The sequence below is a fragment of the Hyaena hyaena genome, unplaced genomic scaffold, assembly GCF_003009895.1.
Source record: "Hyaena hyaena isolate Hyena2069 unplaced genomic scaffold, ASM300989v1 scaffold_72, whole genome shotgun sequence".
NCBI lineage: Eukaryota > Metazoa > Chordata > Mammalia > Carnivora > Hyaenidae > Hyaena > Hyaena hyaena.
This window is the reverse complement of record NW_024080703.1, coordinates 2,756,702-2,776,219: the sequence shown is the minus strand read 5'-3', so window position 1 is coordinate 2,776,219 and position 19,518 is coordinate 2,756,702. Positions and strand designations below refer to the sequence as shown.

Genomic DNA, 19,518 nt, shown 5'->3' with positions numbered 1-19,518 from the left:
GCCGGCCCCGCGCGCCGCCCGGCCCCGCGCGCCGCCCGCGCCCGCGAGCGCGCGCCCGCCGCCGCCCGCCGACTCCCGCGGCGCCGGGACCGACCCGCAGCCCGCGCCGCGCCGCCGCCGCCGCCGCCGCCGCCGCCGCCAGCCGGGCTCGGCGCCGCTCCAGCCGCCGCCCGCTCCAGCCCCGGACGCGCCGCGCGCGGCCCCACGTTTTAGTTCCTTTCTCCCCCGAGCGCCCCTCTACACCCTCGCGACGCACATGGCCCCCGAGAAGAACACTTCTATTTCCAGCCTCTGCGGCTCTCCCCGCCACGGCGCCCTTTGTTGAGAGGTAGATTTTGATGAAACGGGGACGGGTTCCTGAAATCGGGAGCTGCTCGGGTCAAGTGGCTTCCCTCTTCTCCCGAAGAAAGGGCTTTTGAGGGGTTTAAACATCCAGAGAATGCCCTCATTTTATAGGGACGGGTTGCGGGGGGGGCAGCGATCCCGCCGAGGTGGATGTTAAACTGGAAAGAGCCCAAACAAAAATGTTATTAACTTAAGTTGGAGGGACACTTGTGTGAAATTGGATGGCTTGTAAGATGGCGGTTCCCAGTTGTTTCCAAGGTCTCTTGCATTTGTGTTTAAAATGGTAAAGTTTTCAAGGTGTTATTTGTTGGGAGCCTCAGATAAGTTCTCTAAACCTTACTTGGGACGTGCGCGCTGGGAAGTGGGCATTTCAAATTTGGAGCTTTTTTGGCAGTGATGATGGTGACTGGACGTTAGTCTTGCAAGAGGTTTCCTTCTCCCCCCCCCCCCCTTCTTTTTCTCTCTTTTTCCCCCCTTCGGTGACTGCAATTTTTCTCTCAGCCTCTCCTGTGGGATGCACTTAGGACCATGACTTAAGCCCACTACGTTTTATAGGTTTTGCTAAATGTCAGCATAGGTCATGTGGTAAAGAGATGCTTTGGAAAACGAGCACGAAAAAGTTGACTAGGTATGTTTACACAGCCTTCTGGGTTTGACAGCGATATAGCATGATGTTTTCCCTAGAAATTTACTGTTAATGATTGGAAGTAAACAAGTAGAGAGACTTTGATCATTTCCAATTGCAGTAAAAGGATTTAGTGGGCTTAGTGGTCACGGTCCAATATTTAAAAGAGAAGCATGTATTTAACCCCTTCTCCTAAAGTAGGCAAAATTCTGCGCATATTTCTCCAAATCCGAGCGTAGGTTGGTCGTACCTAGAATGTTGTGAGTAGTTCATCGTATATTTTATAAGAACCTTAACCCCCAAGTTCTGGAAACCCATTATAAGCCACATTGAAGACTTGAAAGTTAAGGATGCAAATTGTTGACAGCATACGCTATTTTACGTGACTAGGTTAATATTTGAATTTTATCTCAAGTAGACTGACCAGAATCCCTTAGAGATTGATTTCATGGGCAAATTTAGAAACTTTTTTAGAGTTTTTTGAGTTCATCGCCATACATTTGCCCCAGAGTGCAAAGGTGTTTGAAATTACTTACCTGTGCAAATTACATGCCTAGTAACAGTATCTTTAAAGCCATATAAAAGTCCTTGCATATGCATGTGTGAATACACTACATGCTTTTGTAAGAAAGTTGAGCATTGAATTGTACTTGATAAATCCTTCAATACTCTACCACCAAGTTCTGGGATGTATGTTAAGTACCCAGCTAGGCAAAGTTCTCCCTAAGAGTCAAATTAACCCAATCTTTACCCATACTTCTACTGGGCTGTGAACCCCAACTGGGGTTATGGAGTTCATTTGCATTTCTTAGATTGCAATAGTCAAGCTGATTGTTAACATAAGAGCTTGCTTCTGTTTTGCTTCATTTTGACATTTCTGGTGTTAGGCCTCCCAACTAAACTGACAACCCCAACTGAGTATGTTACAATGGCAAGTTTTAACTATTGAGTATTTTTACTACTGTACGTTTGGTGCACTTTTGCTTGCCTGCCTGGCAGTTTTTGTATTGGAACTTAGGATGCTTTCATTTCTAAGGTGCAGGAGATTGTTTCTTAAACCTATCAAGCACGCCAAACATTTTGGAAGTCATCTTTACGTTGCCAGTACTTTCAAGTGGTATAAAAAGATAAAGAACTGATTTTTATGTAAGTAACAAAGTGATATTTACTGGCATCATAAATGGCAATAGGACTGTGGCCAGATTTTGCCCAACCTAGGTAGAGGAGTTATGTGAATTAAGACTTAAGATGAATTTGAAAGGGTTTTAATCAGGTGATTGTGACTTAACATGTTAAAAGGCAACCAGTAGATTACCCTCCATTGAGGTTTAACTGTTCTGTATATTAGTAGTTGTGTTTGGTGCTCTCTGTGCGGTAGAGAAATAAAGGCAGCTATTTTTATTGAAGTCCCTTCTCAAACTTCATGTTCGGTGACATTGGTGTGATATGTTATCACAAGGAGACCTAAGTATCACCTTGTTATCTTTCTAGGAAAGGTCCTGTGCTTTCACAAGGAGGGTTTGCTTTAAGAATTAAGGTTTGTCTTTAGTCAAGTACAAAGGATTTAAATATTGCTACTCTTTTGGGACAGTGTTCCACCCACAACTTGTCTGCAACCCCAATTAGATTTATTTTAACAATATGTTGACAATATTCTTGTAAACAAGGAATCCAAAGATAACTGAGAAATCACACATGAAGTTTTCTGGTTGAAGTCGCTGGTTGCCACTGTGATCACTTTCATAAAGGAGGCTTTGTTTTGTTTTTGCCGTTTTTTTAGTACTCTAAAGCTGTTAGTTTCAGCCAGAGGTATGTTGATTGGTATTTCCCTCTTCTGTATTAAAATTCCCTAAGAATTAAAACCTCAGATGCATCTTCAAGTTCCACAGGTTCCTAGATTTCTATTCAGAGCAGTTTTGAGAATGCACTTCACTCAGGTCTAGAAGCATGGTCCTATTTTTAGGTTCTGAAATGAATGAAGTGGGGGGTAAGAAATACATTTTTCAAGAGCACTACACGAAATAATTGACTTGCCTGATTGTCCGCTGGTATATTGTTGCTGACAGTTCCCCACCGTGACTTTTCTGTAATATATGGTATCTACTGGGAATATTATTTCATCGTGTGGGGATTTGTATGGAGGTTAGGCTGAGAAAATGACATTTGTTTTTCTCTCCTATCGTTGCTCTGGGTTGACAAGGTGTTGATTTAGCGTTGGGAATGGGCTGGTCACATGGTTCTTTACATATTGTCACTACCCTACCGATTAAAGTAGTTTTTCTTGCCTCCAGCATACTTCAAATAAAACACACGGCTTTGCCCCCTCATTGTCTTCTTGAAAAACAGATTTCACTTTTTAGCCTTAGCAAAACTTTGTATCGCTCATCTAATCTGCAGGAGAACTTCATATTAGAGAAGAAAGCTTTAAAGAGGTTCAGTTCAATAAACATCGCTGCAATTTGAGCCCTGGCGGGTTCGGGCTAAGTGCACAGTTGGCAATTCTCAAAAGATCCCTTCGTGAAAATTTTGACCTAGTGATTGCTAACAGGAGAGACCGAGTCAAGATCTGAAAGAAGCTCTTCGCACCGAGTCGACTTGGAAAGAGGCCCCCAAGAGTGTCCGAAATGGCCGGGAGTTCGGTTTGCATTTTCCCCTTACCACTCGCGCGCTCCGGGGCCCCCCAGGCTGCCCGCCGGGTTGCCGCGGGCCGGGATCCTGCTCCCCAGCGCCGCGGGCCCCGTGGGGCTGCCCCACCCCCGAGCCGCGCCGCCCGCACCCCACCCCGCCCCCGCGCCGGCCCCGCCCCCGCGCCGCGCCGGCCCCTCCCCCGCGCCCGCCGCCGCCGCCGCCGCCGCCGCCGCCGCCTCCGCCCCACCGCCCAGCCGCCCCGCACGCCTGCCGAAGCTCCGGGCTCGGCCCGGCTCCGCGCGGAGTTGCAGCGGTGGCCGGATGCCAAGTGTAAGTGTAAGTTGCTATGGAAACCCCGACAGAGGCGAGTTCCGAATCCGGAGCGAGACGGAGCCCCGGGCGCCGCCGGATCCGCCCCTCGCATCCCGGCCCCCGGGCGTCCGCGCGCTCAGGCCCCAGCCCGAGGCCGACTGGAGGTGCTTCTGCGGCCCCAGCACCCAGCTCCGGAAATGCCAGGGATGCAGATAGGGCAGAATTTGTTTTCCCTTTGTATGGCGTGAAAACGTGCCAGGTTCTGGTTGCTGGAACCGCCTAAAACAACAAGAACCCCTGGGAAGCCAGGGCATGCTCACGGATTTTCAATTGAAGATCCATAAGGAAGTTTTACAATAAATTTGGAGACCTGGAACAAGCCCGGGCGGTTGGTAAATATCTGCGGGGACTGTGTGGCGTCTGCAGCAGCCGTGGGGCTGCTGGGCTAGAGGACAAATGGAAGAAAGAGACCCGAATACTCTCAGCTCCCAGCCCCCACCCCGGACCTTTTCTTCTCCCTCCTGGAATGACCTGAGGGACCAGAAGTTACATTAGTTGACTCTCCTTTCGTCATTTCACTGTAATTGATTTAGATCTGATTAGTAAATTCCTTCTGTAGAAGACGTTGGGACAGTCCAGCTGTACAATGTTAAACGAGTTTTATGAACTTCTCAGCCTTTCAGAGTGTACGGTTACTAGAAGCTGGGAGATAATGCTGTTTCTCTTTCTGTGGATTATAGCCAATATTTCTGTGTCTTGCAGGATCTTTTAGCAAGCAGAAATGCATCGAACAACCAGAATCAAGATCACTGAGCTAAATCCCCACCTAATGTGTGTGCTTTGTGGAGGGTACTTCATTGATGCCACAACCATAATAGAATGTCTACATTCCTGTAAGTACAAAGTTTTAGACCGTTTTCTGTGTCATGTGTATTTCACATTTCTTTCTGATGTTTGAAGACTGTAAGAATTCCCTCAGCCCTTGAGAATATGGGTACAAAGTGATGGAGTTGTTTTCTACTCTTGTATTTGGTGAATTTTTGTTAGTGCATATTTTTAAACATTTTATAAGTACAATAGAACACAGTGGATTTGTAACACAAAGTATAAGTGTTCTCAGAATATTGATGAAGTTTATTTCATTGGAAATACCTTTTGGCATTTAGCATTTTCTTACTACTAGTTCTCCATTCTTGACACTGGTTTTAATGCTTAGCATCTAATTTCTAAACTTAACAGAACTTCATTCTTCTACTTCTAGTCTGTAAAACATGTATTGTACGTTACTTGGAGACCAGCAAGTATTGTCCTATCTGTGATGTCCAAGTTCACAAAACCAGACCACTACTGAATATAAGGTAAGAAAATGTTTAAAATTAGCTTGTAATTGTTATCAGAATTGCATAATTTAGTGACGGCTACCCTGTTTTATTTCTTCACGCAAAATTTATCCTTGAATGTATGCTTTGTGGAGGTTGCGCATCAATTCTTGCCATTTTAATGATGAATAACTTTAGACAAAGTTAGTTACTATTCAAGTGGATTTTAAGGGTTTTATTTAAATATCTTTTAAAATCTTAATTAGTTTTCCATTTTTGCATTGCTTTGTTGACCTTATGACAAGCAGGAATGAGTGGGTTTAAAATACTTTTATTCTCTTCTCTCTATTCTCTTTCCTAATTTAGTAATTAGGTAATTTAGTAACTTGAAAGGCACACTTCTCTTGACTCAGTGAAACATGAGGAATTTATTCATGAATATAAAATAAAAGCATTTTGCTACCGATTTAAAAGCATTACTACATAAAGAATTTTTATTCTCATAATTGTTATTTTACTGATGTAGACTCTCACAATCAAGTAAGATACTATAGTACAAAGAAAACAAAGAATCTATAATAACTTACGGGAGCATTTAAAAGTTTTGCCATTATAATTAATAATTTACTTTTCTAATTCTTTTCCAGGTCAGATAAAACTCTCCAAGATATTGTATACAAATTAGTTCCAGGGCTTTTCAAAAGTGAGTAACTTGGTTGCAAATGAAGTTTTACAAAGTATTTATCCGTTTTATCTACTGTAACGAATGTTTAAGTCTTTCTTTTTTCCTCTTTAGATGAAATGAAAAGAAGAAGGGATTTTTATGCAGCTCATCCTTCGGCTGATGGTAAACACTTTAGAAGGGAAAAGACCTCTTATTTAGAGGGAGAACTTATTTTTCAATAATTTATTAAAAGTGAATCTAATTTAAAGTACCATATCCATCTTCCTATCTAATATTTTAATTACATATTTAATTTTCTAAAATTGAGTTTCAAAATGTCTCTATAGCTGCCAATGGCTCTAACGAAGATAGAGGAGAAGTTGCAGATGAAGATAAAAGAATTATAACCGATGATGAGATAATAAGCTTATCCATTGAATTCTTTGACCAGAACAGGTAAATTCCATAGGCTATGGGTTTTATGCTAATCTGTCTATAGATAATATTGTTCCACTAATAAAGTTATTGTTTCTTAGATTGGATCGGAAAGTAAACAAAGACAAGGAGAAACCTAAGGAGGAGGTATGTTTCATGTCACCAAAACATATAGAAGAAACAGTGTTTGGCTTCTAGATTTTATGAGGGTGCATGTTGTGCTTTAGAATATTCTAGGGCCAGGTGATGCTGTCAAAATGGAAGGAAAAGATCATGTTTGATGTTTAAGAGTGATTTATATCCGGTAGTAACTAGATAGAATTTATTTTGTATAGAATTGTTATTCTTAGAAAATGCTTTAAAGAATTAATGCTTAAAGCTTTGTTTTATTTAAAGTTTTCTTACTATGTCAGGAATCTATTTAGTAATTGTAATAGTAAACTCAAAGTGTCAGTCTCTGCTTTGGTATTCATACCTTTTATCATCTTGAGGCAGTCTAATTAAAACTTTTTTCTTAGCTGAAAGGAATTTTAAAAAATAACTTTTCTAAATGTATCGTTAGGTGAATGATAAAAGATATTTACGTTGCCCGGCAGCAATGACTGTGATGCACCTAAGAAAGTTTCTGAGAAGCAAAATGGACATACCTAATACTTTCCAGGTATCTGCCTTATGGTCTTTGTGCATTTAATGTGGGTTTTTTAAAATACAGGGCTTAATTGGAACTGTCTTTTATTAAAGTGTTTAGTATGAATTTTGTTTTATGCTATGAATACAAACTCCTTAATAATTTCAGGAAATACTTCCCCTTTTTTCGTTCTGAAGTTTCAAGAGGGATTCTTTCTTTGTCCAAGTGTTTGGAGAGAATGTCTTTTGAAGCATTTGGGGACTATATTTAGATGACCAAAAAAACCTGGATTTATCTTTGTTCTTTATGGTACTTAATAACTGAAATATCCTTTTTCAATAGATCGATGTCATGTATGAAGAGGAACCTTTAAAGGATTACTATACACTCATGGATATTGCCTACATTTATACCTGGAGACGGGTAAGCGGCACATCTCATAGTTGAAGATTGTCATGGTGACCTGTATTTAAAGAAGACTGAGGTTTTTTTTTTTCCTTTTAACTTTGTAGAATGGTCCGCTTCCTTTGAAATACAGAGTTCGACCCACTTGTAAAAGAATGAAGATCAGTCACCAGAGAGATGGACTGCCAAATGCTGGAGAACTGGAAAGTGACTCTGGGAGTGACAAGGCCAACAGCCCAGCAGGAGGTATCCCCTCCACCTCTTCCTGTTTGCCCAGCCCCAGCACTCCAGTGCAGTCTCCTCATCCCCAGTTTCCTCACATTTCCAGTACTATGAACGGAACCAGCAACAGCCCCAGCGGTAACCACCAATCTTCCTTTGCCAATAGACCTCGAAAATCGTCAGTAAATGGGTCGTCAGCAACTTCTTCTGGTTGATACCTGAGACTGTTAAGGGGAAAGAAATTTTAAACACCTGATTTATATAGATATCTTCATGCCATTACAGCTTTAGAGATGCTAATACATGTGACTATCGTCCAATTTGCTTTCTTTTGTAGTGACATTAAATTTGGCTATAAAAGATGGACTAGATGTGGTATTCCTATGGACGTTAATTGAAGAGAAAGATTGTTCCTGTAAAGAATTGGGTTCTGAGGAGGCAGGCAAGATGTTTTTCTGTGTGTTAGGAAAGATGTGAAATGGTTTCTGTAACCATTGTTCAGATTTGAAAATACTCTGCCGCGGATATAAACGTTGGACCATAGTTTGTTAATCTCCACTAACTCGTACATTACATTCTCCTTGATTGTTCTTGTTATTATGCCGTTTTGTGAACCTGTAGAATACAAGTGCTTTTTATCTTGAAATTCAACAAATGGAAAGAATATGCATAGAATAATGCATTCTATGTAGCCATGTCACTGTGAATAACGACTTCTTGCATATTTAGCCATTTTGATTCCTGTTTGATTTTTACTTCTGTTGCTACACAAAACCGATCAAAGGAAAGGAACCTTCAGTTTTACAATCTGTATGCCTAAAAGCGGGTACTACCGTTTATTTTACTGACTTGTTTAAATGATTCGCTTTTGTAAGAATCAGATGGCATTATGCTTGTTGTACAATGCCATATTGGTATATGACATAACAGGAAACAGTATTGTATGATATATTTATAAATACTATAAAAAATATTGTGTTTCATGCATTCAGAAATGGTTGTTAAAATTCTCCCCACTGGTTCGACCTTTGCAGATACCCTCTGTTTGAGCCTTATCAGCATAGAATATTTTTAATGTGGACCTCTAATTCTAAATTCTACTTCCTTGGAAGCAATTGGCAAATCATAATACTGGTTTTCTCCAGTAGTACATATTTACTTTTTAAATTGTTGTAGTAAAGAAGAACTTTTAACTAAGGAATTTGGAAGTAGTGTCTTCATTTCCCATTGCTTTCGATGGAATGAATGTGTTTTTAAAATGCGTATCGATCACTGTAATTCTAAAACCAATTTTTAAGTAAACCAGCAAATTGCTGGCAGAAGGCATTTTACCTGAAATTATTTTAATATGCGGGACAGCAGGAATTTCAAATTTAAGAGTTGCATTTACAGCTATGAACAATGACCTGTGTCCTCTCTCCATTGTCTTGAAATAGAAGCAGTTTATTTTTAGCTTCTGCAGGTATTAATTTTTAAACAGAGTGAACATGTTGAATTTAAAATATGAATCACCCCAACAGTTCTCAGTTTGTGTTTTGCTTTGGTCGAACTTGGTGTGTGTTCATCACCCATCAGTCACTTGTGAGGGTGTTTATTCTATATGAATATCATTTCATGTTTGTATGGGAAAACTGTAGCTAAACATTTCATTGTCCCCAGTCTGCAAAAGAAGCACAATTCTATTGCTTTGTCTTGCTTATAGTCATTAAATCATTACTTTTACATATATTGCTGTTACTTCTGCTTTCTTTAAAGATACAGTAAATGAAGTTTTATGAAACCACAAAATACATATATTTTTATTTTGACCTAAATTTGTACAGTCCCATTGTAAGTGTTGTTTCTAATTATAGATGTAAAATTAAATTTCATTTGTAATGGGGAAATTCCAATAAAAAGGATATTCATTTAGAAAATAGCTAAGACTTTAATAAAAATTTGATATGAAAAGCACAATGTGCAGAAGTTTTGGAAACCCTATTGTGAATTACGACAGGTAAAACTAAAGAGAATCCATTGCTGTCTTAAATAGTGATGTTACTAAGAAGTTCATGCTTTGTTGTATAATAGCTTGAAAGCCCAATTGAAAGGTGTATCTGTTTATTTACTCTACAATCTTTGAAGTAAAAGTTACCCATGTTTGCCAATTTTGGTGAATTTAACTCATTTTTCTAGGCTTCTCAAGTTTTTCATGATGTTATCTAAGAAAGCAAAGTTAGTTAATGGAAGTTTCAAATGATATTTTTACTTTGGATGATCATGTATATAAAGAATGAAAAAATATTTTTCAAAGACTAAAAAACTTCAAATGCTAGTGGACCTGTTGCTTGACTTAACACAAAATCAAGTTGTGAAATCAACATGGAACTCAAAGACTTTACATCTCAACCTTTTTATGATGGACTTATTTTTGGAATTCCTTATTAAAATATCAGATACTACATTTATGGCTTACTTAACACTGTTTTACCATTCTTGAAAACATGCCTTTATTTTGCTTGAAAGGATTGCCCCCCCCCATTCCATTTGAAAATTGCTTCAGCGTTAAAATGTCTTTGTCTTTTAATAAAACAGAAGAAAGATTACGTTTTGCCTTCTCCCATAACCAGCTTTCACAGTTCTCTCAATTAAGATTGAAAACTTGTGCTAAACTACCACTTTAAAACGTTTCAGTCTTCTGATAACCCTTATGAAAGCTGCTCACTTTGTGACTCTTAGCAGTAAAAGCAGGATATGTGAAAAGTCGGCTTGGAGTTTGGCATTTACTTCTGTAAAAGTTTTCTAGGATTCTACACCACAAAGCTAGTGCTAACAAAATATCCCACAGAAAATGCCTAAATTGATTTCACAGATTTTAGTTTAAATGCAAAAAGAGAATGAGGCTGGTTTACTGTTGTGTAAATAGCGATCTATCTTGCTTTACACATGCATACCACTTTACAAGTACTTTTTGCTTTTAAAATTGCCGGCCGTTAATTGCACTGAGTGAGGGGTAAGAAGCTGCCCTTCAGTTGACTTAACCTACCAACCATATTACTTTGTTTCAATATTCCTACGTGCAAATGTTAGGATTTCTGGAGGTACAGTGCGACTTGCAGAGTAAGCTCGCAGGGTCGTTCCTACATTCTTTTCTTCTTACTCTTTTCCTAATAGTTTGGAGTTGGGAGGTTCAGAAGACATGGTATAGGCCTATCAAGATAAAGTTTTGTGAAATCTTAACATAGAAACTCATGTGAAATTCTCTTTTCCAGTGGCCAACAAGAAATGAAAAACAATGTTTAAATATCTTAGGGCAATCTTTTGAGGGGATGGAATTTTAATTTTAGAAACAATCTGCACATGGGACCTAGTCTCTTAGAATCTTGGGATGATGGAAATGGGTTTTGGGGGTTTTGTTTTTGTTTTCTTGCATTTCTTTTATATTTTAAAGGTTCGGTATACTTTTTTTCTCATTGCCCCTGGAATGATAGTTGGGAAGTGCTAGTGCTTCTATGAAATGGGGGGCTACATCATATTCTGAAATACTATGGTTGTTTCCCTCAATCAGTCCTCCTCATACTTTATCCAAAGCTAAGGTCTTGATGAAATTACATTTAAGATGATCCTATTTAACAACAGTATATACTTTCAAGACATGTGATGTGCAAAAAGTGCAGAAGGCAGCTTCAGCATAAGGCTTTTGGGTTAGAGAGCGTCATTTCACTTGAGGATGTTTCTTCAAGTATAAGATGAATGGCACAACAGGTGATTGTTTCTAAGATCGCTCTGAAAACATTCTGACTCCTCCCAAATAAAACCTTGTATTAAACTGGGACCACAGAATTCAGATAGTCGGGTCCCTTACAAGGAAGAGAAAGTATCACATATTAGAACCTCCTAGTAAGTCAGATTTGGGAAATACCCCCGTGAATACCTTGAGCCTGTGAATCTCCTTGCAAATCTCAAGATCGCCCAGTTTTGATTATGAAAGTCTCCGAAAATGTTTACACAGTCGAGTGTTTCCTGTTTCCGCAGTTAATTTTTTTTAACGTTTTTTTCTTCTTTTGGTTCTTGAAACGGATTTCCTTTATTTGCACCAGTTTCTTTTTCTTAGTGTGCAATTTCTAGAGGTCTCACATGAAGACTTCACTATGAATCTTGCCTTCATCAAGTCGACGACATCAAAAGTCATTTTATCACTGCAAAGGCTATTCTAGGATCCTTTTGAATTTTCTGAAGAAGTTCAAGTGCATGTGGAGAACTCATCCCGAAATCTCATTTAACCCTCCAAAGAAATAGGAAGCATTCAATAAAGCTCCCAGTGAGTTAAATTATTCCCATTATTCTGACTCTTAAAATATACCTTCCAGACACTGTCAGAAGGAACTTTCAAAAAGAGCAGGTGTCGTTCCCTCGGAGTCACCTACATTTCAGTAAAAATATTACTTCTTGCTCTGACTGTTGGGTCATCATAAAATCCAAACTTCACAGAGCACATGATTTCAAGTTCGGTGCCTATCTGGTGCTCTCAATCCTATCCCTCGAAATTAGCCAGAACTCAAATTGAGAGCAGAGGCTTGGAAGACTCGGACCAGGGTACTCAGAAAACGCGTCGAAAATTGAGATGGAAGGAATGAGGACGTTCCCGAGATGGAAGGAAGATGGTACTCGAAATACAGAAATCTGCCCGGGAACTACGGTGTTCGGTCCGAATGCCCCCAAGAGCGGAAGATACTTAAACTAAAGCCGAAGACAGGAACGCAGGGCGCCGCTTGGAAGAAAGCGCGAGGGTGATTAGGGTGGAAAGAGCAACGGCTTAAAAAATAAAAAAAAAAAAAAAAAAAGGAAAAAGGGAAGAAAAGAAAGACTAGAAAGAAATGGCTTCTGATATTCTGGTGCCCGGTGGAAAAGGCACAGGACGACCGCCTGGAGAAAATGACCTCCCCTTCCCGGCCGCGCGCTGTCTTCCCGGTCAGGGAGCCTTCACCAACGGGACACGTTAGGGAGGAAACGGCCATTCTCCCCGTCCTCATTTCCTAACTAGCCGCTCTGGGATGCGCGTTCAGAGCCGCGGTTCAGACCGCGGTGACCGCGGCGCCGCGGGGGCTCCGCCAGGCCCTGCGCGTGAGCCCGTGCGGCGGGACGCCGGGAGGCCATTTTGCGCGTGCGCCGCTCGCCTCGCGCCGCCCTGGGTTCGGCGGACTCGGATCCCGCCAAATTTGAAAGCAAGATTCTCAGGCCCTACGGGCTCGGGAGGTGGCGAAAGGAAGTCGTTCCTCGCAAGCCGAAACCTGCGGCAAGGGGCGGCGACAGCGGGGTGCGCGTGGCCTCGCGAGGCGGCCACCTTCCCGCCGGAGGCTCGCCCACCGGGCGCGACGTCGCCAGGGCGGCCGGCCCGCGGAGGCACGGCGACCGGCACCTGGGCCTCGAGCTCAGCGCGGGTGGGAAGCGGACCCGCGTCCCGGGAGGCTTGCGAAGGCCACGACGCGCATTCTTGCGGCTCCAGATGGCCGCCTCGCTTTGCCCCCCACTCCTCCTCCCGCGTCAGACCCCATGCCCGTTCTCCTTCCCAAACGACGTGCCCTCGCAGTCTGAGTTTTTACTGGAGAGACTGCAACCCGAATTATTAAGCAAGCGGAGAGTTGCCATCTTGAAGGTTCCCGAAGGCCGCGCGCTTCGAGGGCGGTGGCTGGAAAGGCCGATGGGAGACGGTCCTCCGTGGAGCTTGTGTAATGGGAAGAACGGCTCCAACCCCCTGGGGAGGACATTTGGCCGCGTGACGGTGTCAAAGAGCGGGTGGCTTCGCGACAGGAACCTCAAGGTCTGGGCAGAGGACCACTCCTGGAGACCCCAGAGGCGACGCCTACACGGGTCTCGGGGCCAGGCGAACCCGAGAGGTCTGGCAGCCTCACGCCCCCGGGCAGAGCGGCCGGCGGTCCAAGGCCGGGGAGGTCCCCTCCGAAAGTCGCCGGGACGCGGCCGGTTTCCGACAGAGCCTGCGCCTGCTGGGTCCCCAGGGGTGGCCCCGCTCATCTGACCTGGGACTCCCCCGGGCACCCAGACACCGGGAGAGAAAGGAACGGCGTGGGAAGGGGGAGTCGGGGGAGCGGCGGCGAAGTGAAAGCGGCCTAAAATGGGCGACGCCGGGCGCGTCCTCTTTATCAGCGCAGCCGACTGCAGGAGCCGCCATTTGGTGGCGGATTTGGGTATTTCAGTAGCACGTTGTGCTGAACGTCACAACTGGCTCGTCTACGTGGCAGGGTCATTTTGAAGCCGCGGTTTTCAAAAATTCTAAATTCGCCCCAGCCTTGCCCCTTGGGGGCGCACTGATCCCCCTCCCCCACTCCCGGCGGACCGCTCTGCTCGCCCCCTCGACCCGGGGCGGCGACGTTTTCTTCCGGGCGACGGCGGCCGCCACCCGCGTCCAACGGCCAGAGGGAAGCGTGACGGAGCCCGGCGCACGCCTAAAGGGGTGCTTTACTCCCCGTTTTCCAGAGACTGGGGCGACGGCGGGCGTCCGCAGCTTTCCTCTCTCGCCAGGGCGCAGAATGCCGTTTCCTTTGCGGGCGTGACGCGCCGGCCGGTCCCCCGGCCCCGGCCTCCCGCCTCACACCTCTCGGGCGGGAGGAGGCTGGGCCTCTGGGGAAGGAACCCTCCCGACGAGAGGCGGCTCCTCTGGGACCCCGCACTGGCGCTTCCAGCTCTGCCCGGAGCACCTTCGGGGACCGGGCAAGCTGGACAAATCCGTAGAGCGCCAGGCGGCGTGGCGTCCCAACCCGGCGTCGCCGGGTCTTCGAGGGTTTCCATGCAAAAGCCCCCGAGGCGTGAGGTGCCGGCCGAGAGGAGAACAAAGGGCCGAGGGGGGAAGGCGAGGCGAGTCCGCGCGCGCGGCAGCCCTTTGCTCGGCCCGGCGCGGGGTCGGCGGCGCGAGCGGGACTGACTCCCGGCCGCGGCGGGAGCCGGCGGGCGCTCGGCCGGCTCCGCGGCCCCCGCCTCCGCGGCGGGCTGAACGAACCCAGTCTTCGAGCCGGGGCTGCCATGTTGCGTTCGCAGAGGGCGCCAGTAATTTGACGCTTGCGAGGCGGCGACACCCCCGACCGAAGAGGCCTCCGGCCCCCTCGTGCCGCACAGCTGCGGTCAAAGCCCGAAGGGACCGCGGGGGCGCGGGCGGGGGCGAGAGCCCTGTGGGCCGCCGAGCCGGCGCGGCCGCTGCGCCGCAGCCGCTTCCCCTCGCCACCTTCCTTCCAGGGGCTGCGGGGCTGCGCGCGAGGCAGAGGCTCGGTTGCCAGTAGCAACCACACGACGGCGATTTGCAGCCAGGGCCGCCGCCGCCGCCGCTGGTACCGCTGCCGCCCCGTGTACACTTCGGGGTCGGGCATTTGAAATTCGGGGGGCTGCCCTCGTTGACACCCCTCGCCCCCGCCCCGGGTCCTCATCCTCCCGCCCCCTCCGCCCCTCTCCGAGGCCGGCCCCCCCCCCCCCCCCCCCCCCGGCTCGGCCCTGCCCCCACCGCAGACAATAGGGGCGCCTCGGAGAGCGCTGCTGCGGCGCGCGCCTCGCTGAGCAGGCACCTGAGCCCCCGGGACTGGGGCGCTTTGCCGAGTCCCAGCCCCGGGTGCCCCGCTCTCCAACTTGAGCCGAGATGCTTTGTCAATGGGCCGGGCCAATGGAAAGCTTGTCTTGACATCAGAAATAAGGACGGTGGTAAAGAAAGAAGTCAAGGCAAGACGCCCGCTCCCTTTCTGGCAACGTGGACACAAAGAGCTGATGGTTGCATCTGCTCTTGGTGACGGTGGCTTTCCTCTAGGTTAGAGCCACAGGAAAACGTCACGCGCTTCCGTCTTCTTTGTCTACCACGAATATTCTGCGTCTGCTCCCACATTACATCCAAATGCTCGTTCTTGTTATGCATAAGTGGATGGAGCATTCCTCCCCCTTCATTTCATTTGATGAACCCCACCAGCCCGTGGCAGTGTAGACTGAGTGGTCTGATGCATGAAGAAAATGACTGACCTGAACCCTCAGGAATCTTTCTGTCTTTTCTAATATCTGTGGTTCTAGGGCAGTGATTTAAATTTAACAGAACCTTGTTAGTGTTCTAAACCGGTTTTTACTGAAGAAAAATCGTCCCAGTGTCCAGCACAACCTTTTATTTAGCTCTTGGATAACTTGGGAAATGTGTGCATTGCCAGATTTCTTCACTCTGGATAACTGCCCCTGCTTTAAATAACCATTCAGTTAGCCGAGTGTTCTTCAAGGATTAAAATGTCATGTAAATCACAGATATGCTGAAATTTCTAAGTTTAAAGCACCTCGGGGACAACACCTGCCTTATAAAATTTTGTGTGCTCCAGAGTCCTTTTAACATAGTTCAACAAATATTTGACTTTCTAGGGGATCCTAGAAGTTCAACAACCCTACCTAAAAAAAATTTAGTAGCTACTATATAGCTTGGGTACCTTTAATGAACTCAGTGAAAAGCTAAACATTTTCCAAGCCAGTGGCATTAAGCAGATACTCTCATCCATGCATATTGTTACCTAATTATGTTTCAAGTGCGGTAGATTGTACTAAAATTATCTGACAGATCTTTCCAGAATTCCAAGAACAATGATAAATTGTATATGAGAACTTATAACTTTGCTATTTTCCCACTAAAGGGATCTGAAAATTGGTTACATAGCCATCTGCAAGATGAAATGTTAAAGTGACTTTCATACTTTCATAGAGCATAGGCAACACATTAACTTTCTTCACAGTTCAACAGGAACGCTTCAGGGGCTAGTATTGGATGCTGCAAATCTACCAAGGCAATGCATCTTGAAATATTCATTTTCACTTAAGTCAGTTTTAAAGTATAGTGAAAGTAGTTAGTATGTCTTACTTAATCATATCTGATGGTAAACTCAAATCAACACGCATCCTAAAATGACTGTTAGGTATGATATTTTTTAAGAGGTTCACTTTTAAGCTTCACAAAATGTCAAGTTCATTAAATAAGGCAGTTTACTTCAAAGAAGAAAGTTAGCACTACTTGGCTCCTGGAGGCAACATAATGACCTGTAGCTTGCCCAAACACCCCACCACCACCTTAAAAATAGGAAAGCAAGGCTTAAGTGAAAAGTTCCCTTCTACGGTCTTTCAAGAAAGAAAAGCTCCAACAACTTGCTTTGGACCAAGTTAAAGAGATTATCTCCCTTTTTCATTATGACTGTGTCTTTCAATGAATTGAAGGATAAGATCAAAGTGCATTCATATTCATGTGAATTATCGCTATTGACTTGAATAATGATGGATTTCATTGTTTTATTTAAACTGAAACCAGAAATGCTCCTGCTTTTGAGCCTACACCCCTAAGGCTGTAGAATTTCTTCTATGAGGACTCAAAAGCCAAGCAATTAGGTCTGACAACCACGTCATTTCCATAATGTACTTCCGTACGGAGGACTATTTATTGGAATCGGTTACATTTCTATGGAATCTTACCATGCAATTTTTGACTCCTTTCCAACCTTCTGAATAAAAAAAAAAAAAAGGAAAAGAAAAAGAAAACCTTAAGTTTAATAAGAACATTTCCAAAATACTTAAGTGTGAATTGTATTGGGAAGATGTTTAGACAACATTTAATTGTTCATGAATTAGAAAATAAATGTTATCAGTAATTAACTCAGGACAGTGTTTTTGCTTTGAACATGATTCATTACAGTTTGTTTTCTAATGTAACTGAAGAACTTGGTCAGAGTAAGCTTGGGAAAATGTGTTTACCAGCTGTTTCTTTCTAAATATGCCTCGTGACAATTTTCTTAAAATATTTTCACTTGGGTTCTCTTCAAACCATCCCATCATGTTCTATGGAGAAAGAAGTTATGAGATGCAATGGACCCCAACCACTTTCACCCAATGTTCATTCTTCTCAAATTATGCACCTATTAAAATTCTTATCACTTGGGAGAATATCTCTAAGGAAATTCTTTACAGCCAAGTAAGTTTACAACACAATAATATAAGCATCCTTTAAAATAGGCATGAAAAAATGCAAATATACACAGTTCATATAGGCTCTCTGAACTTGAAGAGAGACTCTAGTGCAATCCAAGTTTATTATATGACCATGGTCTGCAATGGGTTCTGGGAATATCCTATCCCACAGAAGTAGCTGATACTAGCTACTTGGTATCACTCTTAAATTCCGGTCATACATTTAAATCACACATAAGCATCACATTTTTAAAAAGAAAACCAATGTTTTTCTATCCAGTTGTGCTCCAAGAAGTCCCTATCCTCACTGTCCCCATTTGCTGTCCTTAGTATTGCAAGGCACTCTTTAAGCCAAGAGTTTGTTAGTAAGTTTGATTCTATTTGGGATTTGGCCATAAACATGCTGGCATTATTTATATATTTCTAAGTTTGTTTGAACTTCCAAGAACTTTACTCTTGACTTACAATTAAAATGATAAACAATTACGTATTATTCTTTCATCAGAGAGGGGGAAGGGGGTGGAAACATTCCTAGAATAAAAAGCACTGCTTTATAATTCATTTCCTGTCTTGCTAATGGGAAAGGTATTGGTATTTTCCTCATATAGGTGGTCATTAATATTTTATGTTATCCATATGAGAACATTTATTCTTCACTCAAAAAAGTAAATATGGGGTAACGTTGGAGTAGGAGGCAAATTAAAGTAATCCAGCTTTAGCGATATTCTGATGTTCCCTCTAAAATATCAGTTTTAGATATTCCGTGCCACCGCGTCTTGCAACTTAGTCTACGTTTTAGCGGAGCTCACTCTCGGCTCTGATCATCTCGGTGGGGGAAGCCGACCGCAGAGTGGATAAACAGCCTATGCCGTTTCTTGTAAAAAGAAACCTTGAAACTCTTCTCTCATTACTTTTGCACTATTTTCTAAGGGTCAGAGCATACAGTCAGTTATTATTCAGAGTAATCAGTGAGCAAGAAGTTTTGGCTTGGGACTTGATATAACAAAATGACGTCAAACATAAAAAAAAATTGAGATTCGCACATGCGCAGTGAGGTACAGCTGTGTTTTTTTTTTTTTTTTTAAGTAAGCTCTTGGCTCTTCCCCCCGCCTCTGGGATCTGGCCTGTGCCGCGGGGTCGAGGGAGCTGGCTGGTGTAAGGCGGTGCAGGGTTCCCGCACCGTAACCCCCACTCCCACCCCGGCAAAGAGGGTCAGGACCTCCGGGCTTCCCCCCCGCTAACGGGGCGCTCTTTACAACTCCTGCCTGGAGAAAGTCAGGGCGAAGGAGGGCCGACCCGAGCGGCCGCGGCGAGGTTTTCCGGCTGCGCCAGCGCTGCGGGAACCCTGGCTCCCGCGGTGCTGGTCTCCGGCCGCTCCGGGCCGGCCCCTCAGAGTTGGCCGCACCGCTGCCGGGCCCGCGGGCCACCCGTGCCGCGGGGAGGCTCCGGCCGGGACCCCTCCGCCGGAGCCCGCGTGGCGGTGCGCCTCTCGCCGGAGGCCTGGCCGGGGAAAGCAAAACGAAAGGACCGAGGCCTTCGCTTTCCTGCGACCCGCCCCCCAGCAGACGCCGGCTCCGCGGGACCCGCGGCCCCTTCCCTCGCCGTGCCCCGGCCCGCGCGCCTCGGGGCCGCGAGGAGGCGCTGAGAGCGGGGCTCCCCCCGCCCCCGCCCGCCCCCTCCGGCTGCGCCGCGGGGAGCGCACGGCCGGCTCCGGGGAGGCCCCGCCGGGGGGAGGCCGCCGGCCGAGCCTGCGCCGCGCTTCCGCACTCGCGCCTTCGGGCCGCGCGCCCCCGCCTCTCCTCGCTGCCCGCGCCCCCGGCCCCGACTCCCCCGTGCCCCCTTTTCGGCCTGGCCCTGGCTGGCGGCGGGGCCCTCGAGGGTTTCAGATCCAGACTACCGCCTGACCCCAGCCCCAACCGACTCCCGGCGCCCCCTCCCTCGTTGGAAAGTGCGCGGAGGTGCTCGTTGGAGTCTGAAA

At 45.3% G+C, this 19,518-nt stretch overlaps 1 protein-coding gene across 4 annotated transcripts; it reads left to right on the top strand.

Annotated features, from left to right (window-relative positions):
- Positions 1-185: 185 nt before the first annotated feature.
- Positions 186-9,734, top strand: BMI1 (BMI1 proto-oncogene, polycomb ring finger). 4 transcript variants are annotated; one of them, XM_039233058.1, is made up of 11 exons: positions 3,818-3,934; positions 4,673-4,803; positions 5,172-5,268; positions 5,877-5,932; positions 6,026-6,076; positions 6,241-6,349; positions 6,430-6,475; positions 6,891-6,989; positions 7,299-7,379; positions 7,469-7,607; positions 7,690-7,777. In XM_039233058.1, the coding sequence occupies exons 2-11, from the start codon at positions 4,692-4,694 to the stop codon at positions 7,695-7,697; spliced, it is 798 nt and encodes a 265-aa protein (XP_039088989.1). In that variant the 5' UTR covers positions 3,818-3,934; positions 4,673-4,691; the 3' UTR covers positions 7,698-7,777. The 4 variants fall into 4 exon arrangements, with proteins under 4 accessions (XP_039088988.1, XP_039088989.1, XP_039088987.1 ...); XM_039233057.1 differs by lacking the exon at positions 3,818-3,934 and adding an exon at positions 186-328 and having other exon boundaries at positions 7,469-9,734; XM_039233056.1 differs by having other exon boundaries at positions 3,819-3,928; positions 7,469-9,734.
- The last annotated feature ends 9,784 nt before the right edge of the window (positions 9,735-19,518 follow it).